Below are 22625 nucleotides of genomic sequence, written 5' to 3' on the forward strand. Positions count from 1 at the left end.
GCATCTTTTAAGACTTGAAACACACATTGTTATTTTATATTTGGAGGCAGTTCGACAATTGTTACACCTAAGACTGACATTTCTGTATTTAATAAAGAGGATATGGAGAATGTTTTAGCATACAGTGGCATCTTTACACTTTAAAGTTTCCGGCCGTCAGATGATTTTAAGTGGGATAGTCACTATCCTTTTAGCGCTGTTTGGGTCTCCACCTTTCTCTTGAGGGGATTATCTGGGACGTCGGCTGCTAAATAATCCACTTTTACACCCTAGTCAGCGACCTAGATGTCTGTCTGCTTACATTGAACCATACCAGTTAACACGTGGGTTATAAAACCAAAACAAAGATGCTAAAAAGCACCGTAGAGTTGAGGGAAAATGGAGATTCGGGTGCCATTTTTCTCAGCGTTTGTCACCTCAAGCAACCCACTTTTTAAAAGTCTTGCTGGTACACGCAATTCTTCTTTCTCAACTTGCCTTCGGGCTATATGCTGCTCTCCACCGTGGCCACAAAGTCTGTTTGCCATCCAGCGCTCAGATAGTAAGTAGAAACAGTTTAGGCCGCAGCAGCAGCATCTTCCAGCCCTTTGCTTCTTACTGCCACAACTGCACATTCCAAATGGAGTCTCGCCTGGGTAAGAATGTGCCCGACGCTGGCCAAAAAATGAGAGAAATTAGCATAAGTGCCATGTTTGATCCATCAGATGGGAAATCAAATGGCTGTCGGTCCTCATCCCGTCCCATTTGTGGCCTCGTTTGTCGGAGGAAGTCGTGACGTCGGAGAGCGGGAGAAGGGGGAGCCTGTTTAAGTTGACATTTTTCTTTCAAAGTAATTTGGAGCAGATTTTTGGGGAATCAGTGAAAGGGGCTTCATTGTAATTCCCTTTCATGCTCATCTTCTATCTCTGAAGTCACCATGGGGCCTAAACAGCAGCATAAGGATGCCAGATGGATGAGAGGGATCCTCTGCCTCTCTCTCTCTCTCCCTCTCTTTCTATGGCAACATGTTCTGTGTACGGGGATCCAGAAGGCAGATGACAGAACACCAAATCACCCTGGCTCTCCCTCACTGTCACTCCTTCCCCCCCTTAAAGTAACTTACCCTGACATGCCTGGTTCTTCTTGTTGCTCCTGGAGCTGGCTGGACTGACTCCTTCCTCCACACGGTGACTTTCGTTGAGACAGGATGACACGTAAAAAGGGCAAAAGCCCGACTAATGGTCGCTTTTGGTCAATTTATGGGAAACAAAGTCTTGTGTTTTATGGTAAAATGTGTGGTTGAGCTTCTTATCTGTGTGCGGTTTTACTGCTCAGTGAATATCTAAGTCATTTCTTAATGTAAGCAGTCAAAGCTGGATCCTGTGTGGGGTTAATTCCTCTTTACGGACTGTCTTCATTATAGAAAAATGGCTGAAATGGAGGCAACATTTTCTATGAAGCAATTAAATCCCCTGCTTGTGCTTTTCGTCACATCAGTAAAAAGTATATTGAAGCTCAAAGTTCCTCTCAAATAACCCGGGCTTATTACTGATGAGCTGTGTCTTGCTTCAGATTGCTCCACATGGTCAAACATCCTCCCTGAATGACAGCTGGAGGTAACATGTTAAGTGCTATCTCGGAAAAAGTCATCTGCCTGGGATCTGTCGGGCCGTTTACGAGGATCCTCATAAATATCTCTCACCAGCTCATCAGCTGCAGAGCTCCATTTTCCAGGCCGGCTCTGAGCGGTGATGGATGCAGTGTGGCACTGAGGGCACACTGATAATATCACACAGCGAGAGAGTGTGTTTCTGCTCTAGTTTGCTATTTTTAAAGCTATAATTAGACGCTTTTGGATAAATCTTTGTGTCACTTTCATGCAAAGTTAGGTGAGAAATTAGACACCATTCTCTAGCTAAAACCAGGAGACGGTTAGCTTAGCTAGCATAAAGACTCAATGTCAGACTTTCCTAAGAGATAATATATATTAATTTTAGTTTTTGCACCAAAAAGAAAGCTCATCTGATTGGTAAACGAAAAATGTTTGCCACTTTTTTTTAATATTAGGTCATTATTTTTTACAAAAATGGCAGAAAATATTGTTTGTTGGTCTCTGTTTTGTATCATATTGACCTAAATATCTAACAAGATATTTGGAGACATCATCTTTAGACTTTGCAGATACTGATATAGAATTATGACGTGTTCGTTTTTAAGTTAAGTGAAGCTAAGCTAACGAGTTACTGGGTTCATATTAGGCGTGGCTGTTTGGATCCAAGAGTTTATTCTCAAAAGATTTTGAACTTTTGCTTTTCATTTTGAAGGTACGAGTGCATTAAGGTTTTGTCACTATAAAGAAATAGCTCTTCTTTACAAAGCATTTGATCAAATATCATATGGTACTAATTTACACAAAGGATCTTTGAACCCAGCATGTGACAAATATGCAAATTTACGAATCGTTGTTTGGCAGCAGTTTCATAACGGACTGGAGGGTTGCCAGTTTGAATGTGAGCAGGGGAATTCAGGACAGGGTATTAAATAAGACAAAAAGTACTGACACAAAACCCTTGAGCAAGACCCAGTGTGTAAATCCTGGATAATAAATGTCCTCTAAGCTGACTTTCCTGTTTGAATGCAGGCTTAAAAAACGCAGAATGTTAATATGACAACCACTTCATGCTTATGCCAGAGTGTATTTGCTGCAGAGTCTTCTCCGCGGACGAAACGTGAAATCCTAGCGTCGGTTGCCATCCCTCCTGTCAGGCTGCTTGTAAAAGAATTATTCGCTGCAGTGTCAGCCAATGGCAGTACAGCTGCACACGCTCATCGAGAGCATTGAGAGGATCCTGTGGATGTTTGTCAGGCTTTGTGTTGGCCAAGGTCAAACGCCGGAGCGCTGTAGCAGATTAAATGGCTTGTAAACCCAAATTGTTTGTGTGTGAGGTAGTGCCAGAAAAAAGGCACCTGCAGAATGCATGGATGGGAGATAAACACCGCATTATGGAGTAGCTTTAATAAAAGGTTTTCCAGGGTTTGCCTCGTCCACCTCACACCTCCCCGCTGCTCCTCCTCACCAGGTGGTTTGACTTTGCAGCCACTTTTCCACTTGAGGACTTAATGCAGACACACACACACACAGCTGGAAACCATTAGACTCCGGGCTCAGCCACCTAGGCCAAAAACATAACACCAGCTCAATCAGCTGGTGAGGGAGGCCTCCAGCGGACAGGAAGCCCACTGGAAAACACTGAGGGTTTTATAAGCGTTGCTTCTGGAAACACATCCACTGCTTGAATCAGACATGGAATTTATAAATACGGCAGCACTTTTTTGGAGTCAAAGTGAGATGTAATCTTGCTTTTTCTTCATTTTCACACGTGCACTTTGGTTTCATTTTGTGCCATACACAATAACATGTCATGTGATATTGAGTCAAAGTCCGTCACCACGGACTGCTCAGACCCTGACGTGTGAGAGATCAAGGTCTGCAGATGGTCTTCAGGTCAGAGAGGGCTTTGTGCTGTCTCACACACACACACACCCACACACCCACACACACACACACACACACCGCTCTACTCTCCGGCTGACCTGGCCTTGGCATGTTTGCTGTCCATACAACATGTGGCACTCCTAGTTTGTTTACCTATTTATCTACAGGAGCCCAAACCTTCGTCAAGCCCAGTGGTGCCTTAACGTGCTGCTTGTCCCGTAGCTACTATGGCTGACAACAAACAGACAGACCTTGGCATATATATGGAACTAACATGTTGCTAAGCATGTGAATATTTTATTGTTGTTGTTTTTTTCGTGTAGAGAAACGGCTGCATTTTTACGACTTCAATATTTGCCAAATTTGCTTTTTTTCTTGGATTTTGTTGGAATTTTTACTCCAGTTTCGGGGGTAGTGTTCCGTTGGGCGTGAATCACACAGTCTGGGGTGTGTTCTGTGAGTCAATGTCTTCTCCGAGGGTCTTCAGAGGTCTGTGAGGTCGCTGAAGGCTGAGTCGGGCTGAACAGAGAGACATCTGTCTGGGCCTGGAAGGATTTCACGCTTCTGGCCGTCCAGATGATTTAGGCCCTCTAGGACTACCTGCTGGGAGACCATCCCGACGGGTTAACCTGACACAGATGGATCCCCACACCAGCACTGAACACACACATGCAGAAACACACACACGTGAGGGTAAAGACAGATGCAAGTGTGGACATATAGGAGCAGAAACACTTACACATGTATGTATAAAGCATGTGCACTGTATAAACAGGCCTTTAGGGACAACACACACACATCTCCCACACACAGGCAGACTGATGAATGTCAAACCACACAGCTAGCACACATGGACAGCATTAAAACTCCCTCTTAATTGCTTTTAAAGGCAATTTGTCTGATCTGCCTTATTTGTCAGATAATCAATTGCAGTTAAATAATCGACATCCAATCAGCATTTCACTCATCATCGTTCATTTCCAGTTAGCTACTTTTGATAGCCCTTCCTTTTAATTCAACCTAATGGGAACAGGACTCAGTAATACCCCTTTTTTTCTGAAGGTAAATATGAAGCTAAATCCAGGGGATGGTTCGGTTAGCTTAGCATAAAGACTGGAAACAGATGGGAAAGCTAGCCTAGCTCTGTCCAGCATCTTCCCTCGTTTCTACTCTTTATGATGGATAGAATCGGAGGATGAAACCCTCTTTATTTGTCACACACATGCACACAGCAGAGCACACACAGTGAAATTAGTCCTCTGGAGGGGGGATTGGAGGTGTCTGGTGCCTTGCTCGAGGGCACCACAGCAGGGCCCAGGAGGTGAACTGGGACCTCTCCAAGTAGCAGTCCACTTTCCATATTTCAAGTCTGTTTGGGGACTTGAACCGGCGACCCTACGATTCCCAGTCCAAGCCCTACTGACTGAGCCACTGCTGGACTTATGCTAATCTAAGCTAACTATCTGTAGTTTAGGATTTAGAATACACACGAGTGGTGTCAGTATTCTCATTTATCTATTGACAAGAAGGCAGATCAAACTATATTATTCTAGAAAGTCTGTAAAATAATTGAGTTAGAGTGAAAAATAAACATCTCCGTAGTAGAAGCTCGTAGTTCCTACATTTCCCACAATGCAACTCATTATCATTTTGAAATAGACTAAATAAACATAAACAATAGGAATAACAAACAGTCAATAATGAGTCTGCAGAACATAGATTATTAGTTTTATTTTCAGTATTTTTTTATCATTAATTGATGGACGAGCTTTTAGCCCTTTTGTTTTTTTAAAAGATGACACCTTGCGTTATATGAGTCAAATGAAACGCCACCCATTGAAAACACATTTTAGATTTTATTTTATTCGATCATGCTTACCAAATTTGTCCAGTGGGATGAACTCTCTCATCCGAGTGGGCTCCCTTAATTCTGTAAAGCTGGGTGTAAACTCCTCTCTGTGGAGTGGCAGGGATCAGCAACATCTGGCCAGGACATCAGGAAACGCCTCTCTCTCTCTACTACACACACACACACACACACACACACACACACACACACACACACACACACACACACACACACACACACACACTCAGACTAGGGCACACTGGTACTCAGACGTGCACGGCAGTGAGCGTGAGGCTCTTGAACATCTGGCTTCCCAGACTTCCCCTTCAGGGAATCAACTTTTTGGTGTTTTTAACCGACCGCCTCTCTTTTCATTTCTGGGTATTCTCTCGTCCACATAAATTACGGACGAACGTACTGCTGTCTTCTTTAGACCGGCCTTCCTCCTACTTTAAAACCCATATTGGGGTTAATAAATCCTTTATATATTTCACAGATTGTGGCTCTCTGATCCTACTGTACCACCTTCTTAACAGCCGTTGTTATTAATAGTTATTTATACTCGTGTACTTTAGTTATTAGAAAGTGGAAAACCCTTAATAAATTATGTATTTATGCAGAATTACATATTAGCATTTAAATGTAAGATGCATTAGAAAAATCCTTTATCAATCATTTCAATAACAATTATAAATGCATATTTTAATACTTCATAAAAAAATACTTCTTTATCTACCAGGCAATTATTAACTTCATTGGTCATTACACATTATTATTATTATTATTAGTATTATTTATTATATTATTATTATTTATTAAATTGTATTATTATTTGTATTTATTATATTATTTATTAAATTGTATTATTATTTGTATTTATTATATTATTTATTAAATTGTATTATTTATTATTATTATAAAAAACAAAAGATTAAATGTATATTATTTCACAACCTGGCAACCTAAAATAAGTCAATTGTAGGTAATAATAATAATGATTTGCATCTTATCTATAAAGCATACTCTTTTTTTATCCCTTTATAGAAACCTTTAAAGGAGGCTTTAATTAAATAGTGTTACAGTATCTTCTGGATTGCAATTAATTCACATTTTGTGTAGTAATCAAGCAGCTTTTGTAGTGTTTCCAGTTGAGCGTATCAGAAACAATGCTCACAACAAACCTCAGAGTAGCACAAAAGCAATCAGGCACAATTACTCCCCTGCTTAACTCCTCTGCCTAATCTCTCTGAGTCTGTGGGGTGTGTTTCAGCTCCTTTGTGAGGCGAGCGAGCCAAATAAGCAGCGGAGTTGAGCTGCTGTGTTTCCTCGGGGAGCTCCACCATCAGGGGTTTGTTTCTACGCACATTAGTGGTTAATTATTATCAGCCTGCAGCCGTAATGAGCGCCGCATCGACCTGTGGCTATATGTGTAGCAGTAATATCACCCAATGGAAAAACAATCAGCGGACTCCGACCATTGAGCAGTTTGCATAGATAACAGTCGATTCGATTCGGGGGAAATAAGAACTAGAGTGTGTGTGTTTTGTGTGTGTGTGTGTGTTAATGTAAAAAAGCCTTAGTGGGTATTTATTCTCTGCATTTTATCAAAGAATACACTTTAACCTTGAAATATGTTTACCCTCTGCAAAACTGGTAAATTAGGACACAAGTGAATTATTTTCTTAAAGATTGTCAACAAAATAATTCAATTTCTTTTGCTTTTCTGTAAATATTCGGACCTCTTGTTGAGTCTGCACCTTTCTAATTATTACTTTATTGATAGAAAACTTTGTCCCTCCTGATTATCTTCTGGATGATACAATAAGAGAGACAGAATCAAATAAAGGTCAATTAAATCAATTGAAGTGCAGATTTGACCTCTTAAACCCACTTTTAAAGATGACTGCTTGTCTTTCTCCACATATCTGTGACTCATTTCAGTCAAAAGCCGGTGAAACTCCAAAGCAGACGAAATGTGGCCTGACTCAACACTGTAATGAAAAACTGTGGCTGTTCACATCTGTCTTCAGATAAAGCCCTAACCAAGGAAAGCTCTTTGCAGAAAAAGGAAAACAAATGCAGAATGTGGCTTCAGATGTAGCCGTGCATGTTATTTATTTCTGTCATTTGTGAAACGGGGACAAAGTTTCCATCATGGAGACATTTGGCCGACTGGATGCAAACATGACCGGGCTTCCCGTCACGTGGCAGTGATCCATTGCTGCTAATTCACCCGGCAACACTTATGTTCAACATCATGACCGGGGGGGGGGTGACCTCAGGTCTATAGAAGTCTATGAGAAAATGACTCAACTCCTCACTTCATTTATGACATTGGTAAACATTTTCCTGGTGAGTTTATCGTCTCAATCTCTGGCTTCAAGTCTTCCTCAGTACAGCATGACGTTTGCTTGAGGGCGGGGCTTATTGTGATTGACAGGTCGTTACTATGGTGTTTTACATTGCCTTAAAATGTCTTTTCTATGCGTTTAACATTTTTAGTTTTGTTTGAAGTTCATCATGCTGCTGATCCTTGGTGTTAGGGAGATTCTGCAAATTAGCATCACTTTTTTTAATACCTTATTTCATGTTGATTTGGTAGTAAACCTTTAGTCATTTTAGGTGTTTGTGTTTGTTCATTCAGTCTGTTGCAGTTCAATTTGCTGTGTTTCATTAAGGTCTAATTTAGTTAATTATCACTCTACCTTCTCCCATTTTTGTTCATTAAATATAGACTTATTTTAAGTATACAACCCTACAGTATGTCCTGGTTGTCCATGCTGAATCCCTAATATTTGGCTTGAATTGAAATAGAAAAATGATTTGACTCAACTTTGCAAAACCCTCGTGTAAACCTTTTTTAGGACCTTTACTATGAATTATTCATGCTACAATATACTTTTTATAGAGATGAATACTTTCTACTTGACGACAATTATTAGACAGCTTCATTTACATGTCAGTGTTTTATTTAGAAAAGCAAATATATTAGTAAAGATGTGCAGCACAACCTTTCCCTTCTCTACGCTACCCATGAACGCAGGTTTCTTCTTCTTGTTAAAGGGAGTGTTTTTAAATACTTTCCTTTTGCAAAAGATCTAATATAAACACAAACCCCCACTGACATGGTATCATATGTCCTTCTTTGGCACACAGAAAGATAGAGCAGCGTCACAATGCTGAGGTCTGTATTTAGGAATGCCTGTGGATATGGGAGAAACACACACACACACACACACACACACACACACACACCCACACCCACACACAAGCTCTGAATTCCCGTCGACCAACCAGAAAATGGCTGGCATATTTGAAGTGCTGACATTTAAATCTGTGTATGATGGTTCTTCACCACACAGTTGTTCTAACACTCGGTTAAAGTTCCTCCCCTGGCTGTGAAGAAGCCTCTGTAATGGTGTCATTCCTTACTCAAACAGCCGGAAAATGCCAGAAGAGGGGCAGTATCTTATTGGCAGCTATGAGCAATTTGACAAATAATTCCTAGCATAAACTAAAGGAATAACTTGTCTCTCTTGTGGCGATGGACGTCACTACGATAGCTTGAAAAATGGAGGCTCAAGTAGATGTTTTTGTTGCTAAAATCAGTGAGTTTAGTCTCATTGCGTTTGGTTTTCTAGCAGTAGGTCATCCACACACCGACACAAATCTGATCCACGACCAGCTGTTAGAGACGACTCCTCTTCTGTCGACAAACATCTGCAGTTCTCCTCCACAGTCTTGACGGGAAGTACAGGACTTCAGCTCCTTTATGCTCGCCTCTTCGCTCCCTTTTTCTCCATTTAATTCAGCGTCTCTCTGATGTTTGTTTTCTCCTCTCGCGGCCATCTGCTCCCGATGATTTCTGGGACACTGAGTTCAATGCACAGAAGCAGGCGGAGGCGAGAAAAAAAACAAACTTTGCCAAAGCATCTTCCGTTTAGAGCATAGCTTGTTGGACATTGTGTTCGTGGGGACGTCATTCACATAAACATGTCTTCCCCGGCTGAACCCTGACCCGTGATCGGTCACAGCCCGACGTGCAGGTGTTCGGCCGCACACCTGTTGGCAAAGGCATGCAGCAAACAACACTTGGGAAAGAAAATACAGATGAGTGTTTCAGACAAAATCACAGAAGAAGATTGTGTCTGGCTGAAAGTGTCTGTGCATGATTCACGGCCACAGCAAAGACACTGTGTCATTTAGCTGAGTGTTTACTGTAAGCAGCGGTGGAGATTACATGACGTTTTATGGTGTCAGACTGCAGCTTTAAGGGCTATTTTTGGATAAGAAGCCAACGCACGACTGAAACCTTTTCAATTTTGCAGAGGACACGGAAATCAGAATTATTTGCCTTAAAAAAAATCTGAAAATAGACACATTTTAAGTCTTAAATCTAAACAAACAACTTTTTAAAAATGCAGGAATTGTGAACAAGATATCTTTTGTGTGCTGTAACGGTAATCTGTGATAAACTCAGTGCCGGTAATAATCTGTACATTTACCAGAGTGTGTGCTACTTTACACAGCTTCTGTACTACAATTCAGAGGCAAATATTGTGCTTTTGTTATGAAAAACATCTGCAGAATTATAACGATTTAGCACAATAGACAATGAACACACACACACACACACACACGCACACACACACACACACACACACACACACACGCACGCACGCACGTACATGACAGCACAACAGGATGATGAAGATGAAACACATGTGCACAGAGACAAACACACACACACACACACACACACACACACACACACACACACACACACACACACACACACACACACACACACACACACACACACACACACACACACACACACACACACAGAGTTATGCTTTAGATGGTATGTAACAGACCACACATTGAGCCGGCTGTGGGTTAAAACAGTTATTCACGGTCTCGCATTCTGCTGCCCAGATCCAGAGATGATTCGCCCTGGTAACCCCGACTTCTGGCCTGTGTGTGTGTGTGTGTGTGTGTGTGTGTGTGTGTGTGTGTGAGAGATAAAGTGTGCATGTATGCATGTGAATACGTCTTCAAGAGTGCAAACAACTTGAAATGTGCTCGGATGTGAACGTAACGCCAAATTGTCCACTTAGTTGCTCTAAACTGCAGCAAATTGAATTCATAGACGCAGCAGCCAGCAGAATATGGGAAGCTTTACAGTCTTTTGTCAAGCGAGGCTTCATAAATAACTTAGACTTCCTCCTCTGGATGTCTGCCAGTGGCTCTTCACTGTAAACCTCACAAGCTCCACAGCAGCAGCAGCAGCTCTCGGCCCCTGGAGGAGTTCACCGCCATATTTGAGATAATATTTCTGTGAGGAAGAGCTAAAGTGTTCGGCCACACTCATGCTGTGTGTGCAGACGTGTGTGTGTGTGAGTAATATATGGGCGGTTTAACTTCCATGTATTGGTACACGTACTCCTTACCTTCTCTCATTCAACATCACATGCTTCATGGACACAAACACACACAGTAAGCTCATGCAAACAGTTCACAGCTTATGGAAACACACGCTTGCCGCCCCACATCCATCACCCTCGAGCGGTGATAGTGTGAGGAGTCTTCCCATGCGCCGGGTGGCCGCAGAGGGCCCCACGCATGGATGACATCAGCGCTCACCCTGGAGGAGGCCGTGACAGCCGTATGTAAATTGAATATGACTAATCGCTCCCCCGCATCACCTCCAGGCCGCCGCGATGAAAGATGGAGAAAGAGAGCGGCGGCTTTTGAAGTGTGATCAGAGGGTGAGGAAGAGAGGACAGACAATAGTTTTAGTTTTAAGTCTTTCACAAATTAAACAGACAGATAGCAAGTGGCCTGCTTCCAACGTGACAATAATACCTGAAGTTCAGTTCTCCTTCTTCAATGATGCTTCCCTAAAGTGAATGGAGTGGGAGGATAAAGTGCTTCCACATGTGGGAGGCATGAAGAAGAGGCAGAGGTGTACTGACCACCCAGGTGTCTTTGTTCTCTTGTTCTTTGGTCCTGAAAAAGACAATATTCTGACAAATCTGTGTAAACTTGTAACCATAATATTCCCGTTTAAATGCAGGTGTCCAAATGGGATTATTTTAAGGTTTTCCACCAGTGTGAGACACAGCTTCTCTCTTTCACGCCTTCTACCTTCCTCCTGGAAAAGTCAGAGTTGCAACATTTGGTTAAAAATCTATTCAAATCTTCGAAAATGTTCTAAAGTAGGGTTCTCCTTCCCACCGAAAGGGAAAAGCTTTTCATTTTGGCCTGCTTCTTTACCCCAGTCCTGCAAACTGTTTGCTAGTGGTGTGCATTGCATCGAGCTGACCATAAACTGCATGTGTATATAAGTCCAAATGATGCTCCTCAAAGCAAAATAATATCTGCTTATATCCCCCGGTTCTTCATCAGACAAATGTCTACATTCAGAAAGATGCCTCATTCTGAAAATCCAAATACAATATGCTGTGATTTGGATCCTTATCTTATTCAAATGAGTAGGAATATATATTTTAAGTCATGCCTTTCCTTTGTTTCCCCCCTTTTTTCTTCGACTTATTCCCAATCTTCACGTCTTCAAATACTTGAAATTCAAAGATCTCATCCTCGTATTTCTGCACCTCGTTGTTGTTTTGCAATCAAGCCTCCGATTAACGAGCTGCATGCGATGACTCCTTCTGACACAGACGAGTCACATTAAAAAACTCTCTCCGGCAGCTTGAGTCGTAGTGTTGTCTGCCACATAGCTGTGGCTGGAGATGCACTGTCATTTCCTGACGCTCGCTTTTTAATTAGAGCGGAATAACTGTCCTCCACTGCGCCGCCTCCTCAGTAGCACGCTACATGTTTGAAAATAACATCGTTGAGAGTGATTGAGGGTCGAAAAACATCCAATTTATAGATCTAACATTTGATATATGCAACTCCAGTGCTATTTCATTCCTAAAACACAGACTAAAAAAAGTGTCGTCAAGCAAAACTGCAAACGAAACGACTATTTTTAGGACAGAAATCACACATTAAAATAACATTCAAAGACTTCCCCTTCTCTCTTGGCCTGGGGTTGTCAGTTTGCATTTCATACAGTGTGTCAGTGGTGCCCCCCCCACCTCTGTCTTAACCTCCCCCCCTTCAAATCACCCCCTGTCGGGCAGAGTAAACAAGTGGCGCTGTGTATATCCTCCATGTAATCTGGATTTAGCTCGGTGAGATCACGGCTGTTGGAGCAGAGGCCCCCTGGACGCTCAGCTGCATTGTGGGAGGTTCCCTTTCAATGCCACCTTTGTGTGTGTGTGTGTGTGTGTGTGTGTGTGTGTGTGTGTGTGTGTGTGTGTGTGTGTGTGTGTGTGTGTGTGTGTGTGTGTGTGTGTGTGTGTGTGTGTGTGTGTGTGTGTGTGTGTGTGTGTGTGTGTGTGTGTGTGTGTGTGTGTGTGTGTTGCAGATAGTCCAGTTGACAGGCCACAATAAGTCATGAGTAAACTTCCCCATGGTGAGAACCGATCTATATGTGTACTCCTGGAAACAGTCGGGGTGAAATGGTTTGAAAATCACTCTGCTTCTGATTGCTCCGACATGAGTCCAAAAAATTGCAAAGAAGAAGAAAATCTGCAGATTATTTTCCTGACTCATTGATAAATCCCTCTCTTTCTTAGACATTTTAGAAACTAGTGAAATATGTCATTAAATGTCTTGTTTAGTCACTCAAAATCCCAAAGATATTCCCCTTAATTTGAAAAGAATATATAATACTTTGCTTTTATCCCCAAGTTATACCTCTCATTTCATAGATTTAACCTCCTGGAAAATTCACATGCATTATGCATTACCAAATTCAATATACAGTATTTGCATTTGTGGTACATTTCAGGAAATTACGACTGGAAATTAACTTTTTTTTGTTGCCATATTAGAGATTATTATGCCTTTTAAAATGTATAATTTCTGTGAAAATAGCAGGTGGATGTAGTTTGGCCGCCACTGGATATTCATACCGCGTTAACAGAGCAGATAAAAACCCCAAAAATACAAAATGATATAAATAAAAACACCTTTTTTGTCAAATGCTGCTCGTCTTGATACTACATTTTTAGCTCAAGCTAACAGGTGCTAACTGGCTAATTTTGTTAGCAGGTGTTGGGCTTCTTGTTTGAGGAGAGCCTCGTGATTGGCTGAGAGGATGTTGTGAAAAGTGAAATAATGGGATCTCGATGATGTCCTTTTTTAGATGTTAGTCCATAAAGAAACTAAGACCAGGTATTATTCCCCTTCTCACTCTGAGACATGAAGGACCCCCTCTCCTCCCTTTATGGAGGCAGCAGCGGAGAAGGCACTGCTCTGAACTCCTCTCCTCGCACCGTCACAGGGTAGTGATCTAAGAAGCTCTTTAGATGTTCTCTGTGTGGAAGCACCGCGGCTCTTTTGCTGCCTTTTTGCACATACTTGTATGTCTGTGCATGGCTGCATTTCATTGTGTGGGGGTCTATTTTAAGTCACTGTAGCTATAATTGGTTTTCCCAGAAAAGCTGTTTTCCATGTGGACATTTATTTGGTCTTTACCTCGATTTTTTGCCAGAAATTATTCAAAACCACTATTTTAATTCTTGTTTTACCAGAGAAGTGTTCATTATCAATAACTGTAATATTCCCCATCCAAACTAAACTCTCACACAGATTTGGATAGACTAGCAAGCCCTCCCCCCCTCTCCTTTGTTTGAATGACAGGTGTCCTGCTTTTATTTTGAAAGGGAACCCCAGTTTATGTGCTCCCGTTTGTCTTGTAATTTTCCAGCTGAGGATAAACTAACTTTTTACTGAGGATTATATTCTGATTTAATTCAAGGTCACAATGGCCTGTAGATTTATTCACCAAAGAAAGCAGATGTTTGTTCTTAGGTAGATTAGAGCAGATTATTATACATATTGCATTAGGATTGTAATAATGGTGCTTGTTGAGGGGTGGAACTACTTTCTGTAACATGTAGTTTAACCTGTTGTAAAGCAGCAACGCTTTGTTGGAGTGTGTGTGTGTGTGTGTGTGTGTGTGTGTGTGTGTGTGTGTGTGTGTGTGTGTGTGTGTGTGTGTGTGTGTGTGTGTGTGTGTGTGTGTGTGTGTGTGTGTGTGTGTGTGTGTGTGTGTGTGTGTGTGTGTGTGTCCCTCTTGTTTCTGACTTCTCCTAAAGTATAAATATGATTCTGGGGCTGTGCTCTGCAGCAGGCTGTGCTGCAGTTTGAGGATCTTATATAACGTTGTGCTCGGTTGAGGCTGATCATTCTGGGTTCTATGAGTGTGTGCTACCTGCTCTGAATCCAACTGCCTCCCCTTTTTAAACGGCTGAGATTTCCAGTGTGTATTCTCCTTTTATTGCTTTCATTTGCATATAAATTAAATCCATATTGTGCCTGCGAGGCAGACTATGCTAACTATGCAAACGATCCCCGGCTTTTCTTTGTTTTACAGATAAACCCTCGGCTTCCTAAATGACAAGGTGGGAGGGGGAGAGAGAAATCCTCTCGCTGTTTCATAATTGTATGAATTTTAAATACATTGTCATCGGAACCTCTTCCGCATTCGCAGCAGGGAATGAATCTATCATTATAATAGTGGAGCTGCAGGGTTAGCTGACCGTGAAGAGCTGCACCTCTGTTCACACATGCAGGCCAGATGGCCACAGAGATGAGACACATTAGCCCTGTGTGTGTTTTATAAACATTATATCAGCCTCTTATTTAATTCATGGGGACACAATGTGCTCCAGAATGACTTTTCAGTCTCTTTTATGTCTGAAATACACTTTTGTGGTGCGTATTATAAACTAAACTATTGTTTTCTAACCTAACAACTTAACATGAGGCGCAAAAAGATCATGTTTACATGAAATTACATTTTGTGTCAAACTGAACTCAAGTCCTATGAATATTCATAAATGCATTTTAGTCAAATTAAATTATTCCTAATAATGCTGTTGCCCCCCAGGACCCCTGGAGCTTTCCTCTTATGCAGAGCTGCTGCAGGGCTGACTTTATGAAGCACTTCACCTGCATTAAAGCATGGCTCTCAGGCTGCTCAATATGAACAAAGAGAAACGTTTAGCAGTTTGATTTAAAATAATATGGGCAAAATGATGTGGCTTTGAGTGTTTTCAAGCCTTTACCCTGACATTTAATTCCATTTATTCATTCAGTGTTGCCTGCTTGGCGTACACACAGTCTTTATAAATTGGCTTATTAAATATATAAATAAGATTTGTTCATTCAAAGATGAAACATTAATTAAATCTGAAATAACCTGCCTATATACACTAACAGCGAGTCCCTGGTCGTCATTATTGAAATCAATTATTATCACGCTATGCTGTGCTTATTAAATCTGTGCTCTATAGGCTGAACACAAACGCAGCACCGCCTGAAATAATTAAAAATCCTGAGACGCGGAAGGCCGTGAACTCCTCCGCTGCAGAGGCTCGTTAGCTCTTAATTAAATAATCCGATCTGAGATCAGTTGTATATAACCTGCTTTAAGCGACGGCACAAACAGAAATCATCTGAGTCACAAACTCGCTCCTAAAGCCGTTCACTTTTTCATCAAAGGAACAGTACAGGGAGGTGGGATCTCTCCCACAGAAAGAGAGTGTAATGGAAAACATGTTTAAGCTTTGACATTAATTCGGACATCACTGACTGTTTTAAATTTGAGTTTAAGCCTAAAAATAGCACCCATAGTGTAAATGTCGGTCAGTTAAAGGGAGGGCAAATTACAGTTACAGCCTAACTGATAAAAACAAGTAAGAATTAATGAAGGAATAAGAACAATGGGAATAAATGTTACTAATATTGATGATTATATTTACATAAAAGCAGTAATTATCCATCAGAATGAGATATAAGCCTTTTCAAACAACAGTGATATAGATTATGGGATAGAAAATGTGCTTTCTTACTATAATGCGAACGCATCCCCTTATTTTCCCCCAAAATTAAATAACCGCCCCCTCAACAACAGCTATTCAGAGACCCTCAACTGTTTCTCTAGTTGACCTTGGACACAAACACACACACACACACACACACACACACACACACACACACACACACACACACACACACACACACACACACACACACACACACACACACACACACACACACACACACTCCCAATGTCACAGAGTTGACAGCCAGGCTCTATTGAACCTGAACCTGAGGTCACATGAGGCCGAGTTTCTCCCTAAAGCTGAAACACTCTGACAATAAAATTCATTCAATTCATTTAAAGAAGGTGTGTGTGTGTGTGTGTGTGTGTGTGTGTGTGTGTGTGTGTGTGTGTGTGTGTGTGTGTGTGTGTGTGTGTGTGTGTGTGTGTGTGTGTGTGTGTGTGTGTGTGTGTGTGTGTGTGTGTGTGTGTGTGTGTGTAATTAATAACAGGTTCCTAGTTTTAATAATATATATCTTTTTGGTTTATATGGCCTGATTATTGACAAAATGTATAATGAAAATGATCAGCTGTCCTTCAGAATTGTTCCTAATTAATTTAAATGATCCATTCAACAAAATAACATTTGTTGAATCATATATTTTGACTTCCCCAAAAGGCTTTTATCCGTAGAAAACGAATGAAAGAAAGAAGAATGTAGTCCCAGTCTACCGTTCTCTTTCTTTATTTCAGACTACAGTGAACATATTAAAATCTTTGGCTTGTTTTGAGTGTGGACTGGTGTCTTGAAGGGGAATGTGGCGCAGTAACGATGGAGGTGGAGGTGGGGGTGGGGGGGGGGGGACACATTAACCTAAAGATCCAGCTACATAAACAAAGAGAACAGACCCGGGTGAGAGGTGGAATTAAATATACTGTATACAACATGATAACGTGAGTGGCTATATAAACTTTAATAACGATTTATATAATTATGTCCATATACTGTTACCATAAACAGATTTTTTTTTAAATAGCGTCTCCTCCACTGTTTCATTATCTCCAAAAGAGTCAGGTGGGGCCCCTCAGAGGGGGGAAATGTCCGGGGCCCCTGCGTGTCACTCGCTCTCCTCCCGCTCCTCCTGCACCGTGGTGGTCGAGTGGTTGTAAAGTCCTTGGGCCATGAGCTGCAGGGCCAGGCCGTTCTTGTAACCCGTGGCCTTTTTAATCTTGGCCCTCTTGTTCTGGAACCAGATTTTGATTTGGGACTCGTTGAGGTTGAGTTCCTGCGCCAGCGCCTGCCTCCGCTGCTCCGTGATGTACCGGTTGGTCTGGAACTCGGTTTTCAGTCTCTGCAGCTGCTCGGCCGTGAACGCCGTCCGGGGCCGCTTGTCCTCCTTGGGGCTGCTCTTCTTCTTTTTCAGTTTCCGTGTCCTCGGGCCTGGTGTGGAAACAACAATGGGAATAACAATTTATTCTACTGGCTGGTGCACAGCTATTCGTCTGATCGGATATCATCCTTTAATACGACGAGAGCATTTTATTTCACTGCAGGGTGTGTTGTGTCAACAGATTTCCCACATTAGGTTCATTAAAAGCAATAATATTATAAATAAATGAATTCTTGGTTTATCTTAATGTAAATGCTATACATAATACAGTTATGTGAAATCTGTTGGCACAATACATTTAATTAAAGTCATTGTTCAGCCTTTTCAGTGAATACAGCATTCACTGCAACCTTCTCCTGCGCTTTCTTATTCCTACTGTTTCTTTTTGCAGTGTTTTTATTGTTTTTGTATTTGCTTTATTGCTTTATGTCTTATATATTTATGTTGCATTGTTGGAGGAGCCTGGGACTATGAATTTTGAGCCTTTGTTTAAGATCGGTGTTACTGCAGTTATTTAATTATTAGTGCACATTTAATGCTGGACAAGGAGACAAGACAGTGTTTTAAGATTTTAAAAGACACATAAAATACCACTATTTCTGTTTTAATACTAGAACTTGTTTCGATGACTTAGTTATAATTGTACTTACTTACTGTACTATAAAGCTAATAAATAAATACATTATTTAAGCAGCTATTTGTCACTCCAATATATTTAAATGCCTGACTGAAAACAAACCATCCCTGTTATCTTAGGCCCAGGTTGCATCACTTCCCCAAATTGCATTATGATAGGTGTATTATTTTGGTGGGGGGGGGGGGGCACAGACGGGGGTCCAAGAGTTACAGAGGGCACTGGCCCCGTGTTGCCCCTCACATAGAAACGCCCATGCTTCTTATATCGACTTAGCGTCTGCCTGATGAGCGATGATCGTCTTATTATCTGCTCAGTATCATCAAATGTAGGTCACAGCGTCCTGCATGCTCTCTAGTTTCTATAAAATCGTTATCTTACAGCCGTTCCATGACTCTTCACAACAATACGCATTTAGTCCCTCATTTTGCATCGCCCTAACAAAAGGATTAAAGCTAATTATTAATGCATTTAACATGAAAACACACCCATAACTAAAAGACATTTCACGGTAAGGATATTAACACACTATCTTTTTAAAAGCATGAAATCAAACCATTAATACGGCTAATTAAATACCCAAACACACTCTATAAATCACTGCAGTGAGAACAACAGCGATGGTTTTTAATTATTAATGTAAAATAGCTTCATTAAATATATTGACTTTCCCCTCGGTCATGCACACTGGCTGGGGTCTCATTGAAAGTGTAACGCGTTGCATTACACCTCTTTAGGGTATGTGTGGGTTGTTGACTATAATGTGGTTAATGGTAATTAATAAAAGACAGAAACAAGGCCTGCATATATTCCACTGCAAGTAATATGAGATCAGCACCTTTCTTTTAGGGTTATTGGGTTCGTTGTGGAGGCAAATAATCCAAAAAATTGCAGGAAAAAAGTCGCATGAACGAGACGTTTCTCTAAAAGTTGGATTCAAATATTTGTTGTTTTAGATCCTTTATGTGGTCTGACTCACTCTCCAAAACACCAGAAACAATTTGCAGACTTCTCCAAATCAGCTCTGCTTTCTGGGCAAAAACTCCCAATACAATTAATGGTATCCATCGTGCAGGATCAGGGTCAGCTAACCACAGCGATGTGCTGCTCTGCATGCACGGGATAAAGCACGAGGGTTTGCATTGGATTGCGCACAGTAATACCATGCTGTAATGTCCATATTTGTGATTTTAAATACGCTGACTAGTATAAGGTGGTTATTTAATATAGTACAGGAGCCTTTGAACGCGTTAAAGAGGACTCAAAGAAAGCCTAACAAACAGTCGCTATGATCGCGTAATGCAAACAATAAAATGAGGAAACGAAACGACCTCTGACCTCCAACCCTCACTTTCATAAAAAAAATAAAAAGCTCATTTAAATATCACCAGCATCAGAATTTAGGTAATATTATCATATATAATATACAACATGCATCTATCATGATTCGTTATTAACGACGAGTTTAAATACACCCATCGTGGTGTTTCCTCGTGGCTCTATTTGTTATTATTTATCAGCTGTTCCTTCAGATGGAAATAACAAACCTCCGTTCCAGCTTTCGTTAAATAATCTACTTGTATAATAATGCTCCGTTTTTCTCGTGACCCACAGCACGAGTTTACAACGAATGTGTTTCAACCGAAAGTGTGTGCCTGTGAACATTGAACGCATCATCTGGACCAATTTCAGCTTTGGTTACGAAATGCATTAATGTTATAAAAGCCCAGTTGTTTTTTTTGTTGGTACACATTCATTGCTTTTGTTATAAAATAAAGCCAAACAACGACAGATATTCTGACATGCCTCCATTTTATATGCTGTGTTAAAACCACCGTAAAGCCTTGCACACTGATCTGCGTAAACACTGCAATTATAGGAGGTCTGTGATCACATATTTGGGTCAAATAGTAAATAAAATCATGCATTCATATTTCGAAATGACTTAGATATTGTAGACTGTGTGTGTGAGGCCTTAACGTTAAGTGGTAGCAATATAATGTGTGTTATCGAATTACGGTTTGATATCCAATGTAATGTTTTTGACCGATGTTGTGCTTTCCGTCTGCCAAACTAAACAGACGGACTAAGCCTGCTGCAGTTTAGTTCTACACTCCTCCATGATTACTTTAACTATGTGTGCATGCGGACGAAGAGGGAGGTCATATTGTTTTCAGTTTGCCCAACACATGGACGCGTATTATCACATGCATTCACTCTGTAATGCAGTGTGGGGAAATTACGCTTCAAATTGCATTGGAAATCAGCCCGTTTTTCGAGCTTAAATACAGCGTAACAAATACGAGACATTATCCCAAAATGCCCTTAGTATTTATGCTTGTGTGGAGGCTGCTCTTTATGGTTAAACGGCCTGTTTTCATATTTTCATCCATCATGTTTATTTTGGTTTAATAAATTGGATTTTCTGTTTCTACTATACTCGGTTGTGATTGGATGAGTTATAGCCACGCAAAATACTCAAAATAAAATATTGATTTTCCAATTTAAAGTTAATTTCTATTGCACTATGAGTGTGCAGGACGCCGGAGAGACCCAGACCTCACATCCCATAATGCACTTTAATGTTTCTGTGCGTAAATACGTCTTTGTTTGAGTGTGTGGAGGATTGGAAGTGATTCCGTTTTTTTATTTACAGCTTAATGCCCTGTTTTTTTATTTGCATCTACTAAACCACATTTGTTTTTCTAACGTGTTTAATATTTTATAAATGAGCTCTTGTGTTTCTCTGTTCTGAAATGAGTGTGTTTACTCCATATTTTGAAGCTAATACTTGTGTAATATTTTAAATGCAGGACTTTGACTTCTTAGTATTCCTATCTTACTTTAACTCAAGTACAGGATCTGAGTACTCCTCCCACCTCTGGCAACATGTGCGAAATAACATACTGATACACCCATTTTAAGTTCATCTCTGCACCCATAAAAGTTTAACAGCACCGTGGAGGAAGCCTCAGTGACCCAGACAAAGTTCCCGCACCCCAGGCGGTGTGATTCGGGGACTATGAGCGCCTTACCAGATGAGGGCCGGTCCGAGTAGCGCGTACAGTAAACCCACGCGGGCCACAGCATCGGCTGGCTGTCTTTCGTCTTGGCCGGAGAGCCTCCATTGCTGCCAGCCGAGGGGCTGTCTGCGTACCGTCCGGTGCCCGCCGCTTCGCCCTGCTTACTGGACTGCTTGGACGAAGGCGAGGAGGAGGGGGATGAAGAGGAAGGTGAGGAAGAGGAAGTGCTGTCGCTGCTAGAGTCCAGACAGAGGCTCCCGGTGTGCGGCCTCGCTGTCAGCGGGTTCACGTTTTCCCTGCCCGGCGTCTGGCTCCGGTAGCTCGGCTCCTTCCTGCAGCCGAAGTCCGGTCTCAAGATGTTGTCTATGAAAAAGTTCGTGGTTCTGTGGTTCTGTTGTGCAGCTTGGTGCGGTAAAATCACGGGAGGGGATGGGAGGTTTGGCGACAGGGACATGCTCTCCTCCTCGGTGGAGTCCCGGCTGCTGCTGCCGGGCTCCTTGTGCTCCTCCATGCCTGGTGACGGTGAGAAATTTCGGCTTCAAAAACGCCAAACTCCACTTGTTGCTCCCGCCCCCCCGTCCGTATCCAATTTAGACGCGCTGCATGAAGCCTCTAGAATAAAACACCTGTGTTATATTTCACCTACAAAAACATGCCTCCTAAAAAGCCTTCCGGGCATACGGAGCAGCTCCACGTTATAACCAGTCCGGTGTCCGGTGCTGCGTAATATCAGTGTGTGCGCTTCCCAAACTCTCCTGAATCCGTTATCTCCCCCCGAGTGTTTTTTCCTTTCTCTTACACCCAGACGGAAGCACATGTGTGCAGAGGACCAATCAGGAGCCAGAATCGTCCCTGTCACTATTAAGGACAGCCAATTAGATGAGAGTTCGGTGAGCGTACACATAAAGGCCGTATAGAAAACAAAAACAACATCCAGCATTATACAAGGCACACAGGACGACAGTAAGAGGGTTGTATTCTTAAATCATGTGTTTTTTAAAACTATTTTCACACAGAGGTGGAAGAAGTACTCTTAAGTAAACGTAAATACTACGGTGTAAAAATACTCAGCTACAAATAAAAGTAATGCATTCACAATAAGTAAAAAAGTACGAGCATTAAGAGGACTTTAAGTACCAAAAGTAAAAGTACTCGTTGTGTAAAACAGCCATTTTAAGCACCAGATATATTTAAATGATTGTATGTTCAATGGAGATGAATTCATAAAAATATTACATCATCAAAATTACTTAATGGTGTTTTAAATGTTTAGTTTGGGCTAATTTACCCCTGTGTTCATTGTTTTTAGAGGCATATCTTTATTAGGCATGGTCATTTATTATA

General features: G+C 41.4%; 1 protein-coding gene across 1 annotated transcript; it reads right to left on the minus strand.

Moving 5' to 3' along the window:
- Positions 1-17044: 17044 nt before the first annotated feature.
- On the minus strand, positions 17045-22030 carry LOC134861010 (homeobox protein engrailed-1-B-like). Its single transcript, XM_063877967.1, has 2 exons — positions 21294-22030; positions 17045-17674 (listed from the first exon to the last, which is right to left on the minus strand). The coding sequence occupies exons 1-2, from the start codon at positions 21790-21792 to the stop codon at positions 17352-17354; spliced, it is 822 nt and encodes a 273-aa protein (XP_063734037.1). The 5' UTR covers positions 21793-22030; the 3' UTR covers positions 17045-17351.
- Positions 22031-22625: the final 595 nt, after the last annotated feature.

The sequence above is a fragment of the Eleginops maclovinus genome, chromosome 24 (genome assembly GCF_036324505.1).
Source record: "Eleginops maclovinus isolate JMC-PN-2008 ecotype Puerto Natales chromosome 24, JC_Emac_rtc_rv5, whole genome shotgun sequence".
Lineage (NCBI taxonomy): Eukaryota > Metazoa > Chordata > Actinopteri > Perciformes > Eleginopidae > Eleginops > Eleginops maclovinus.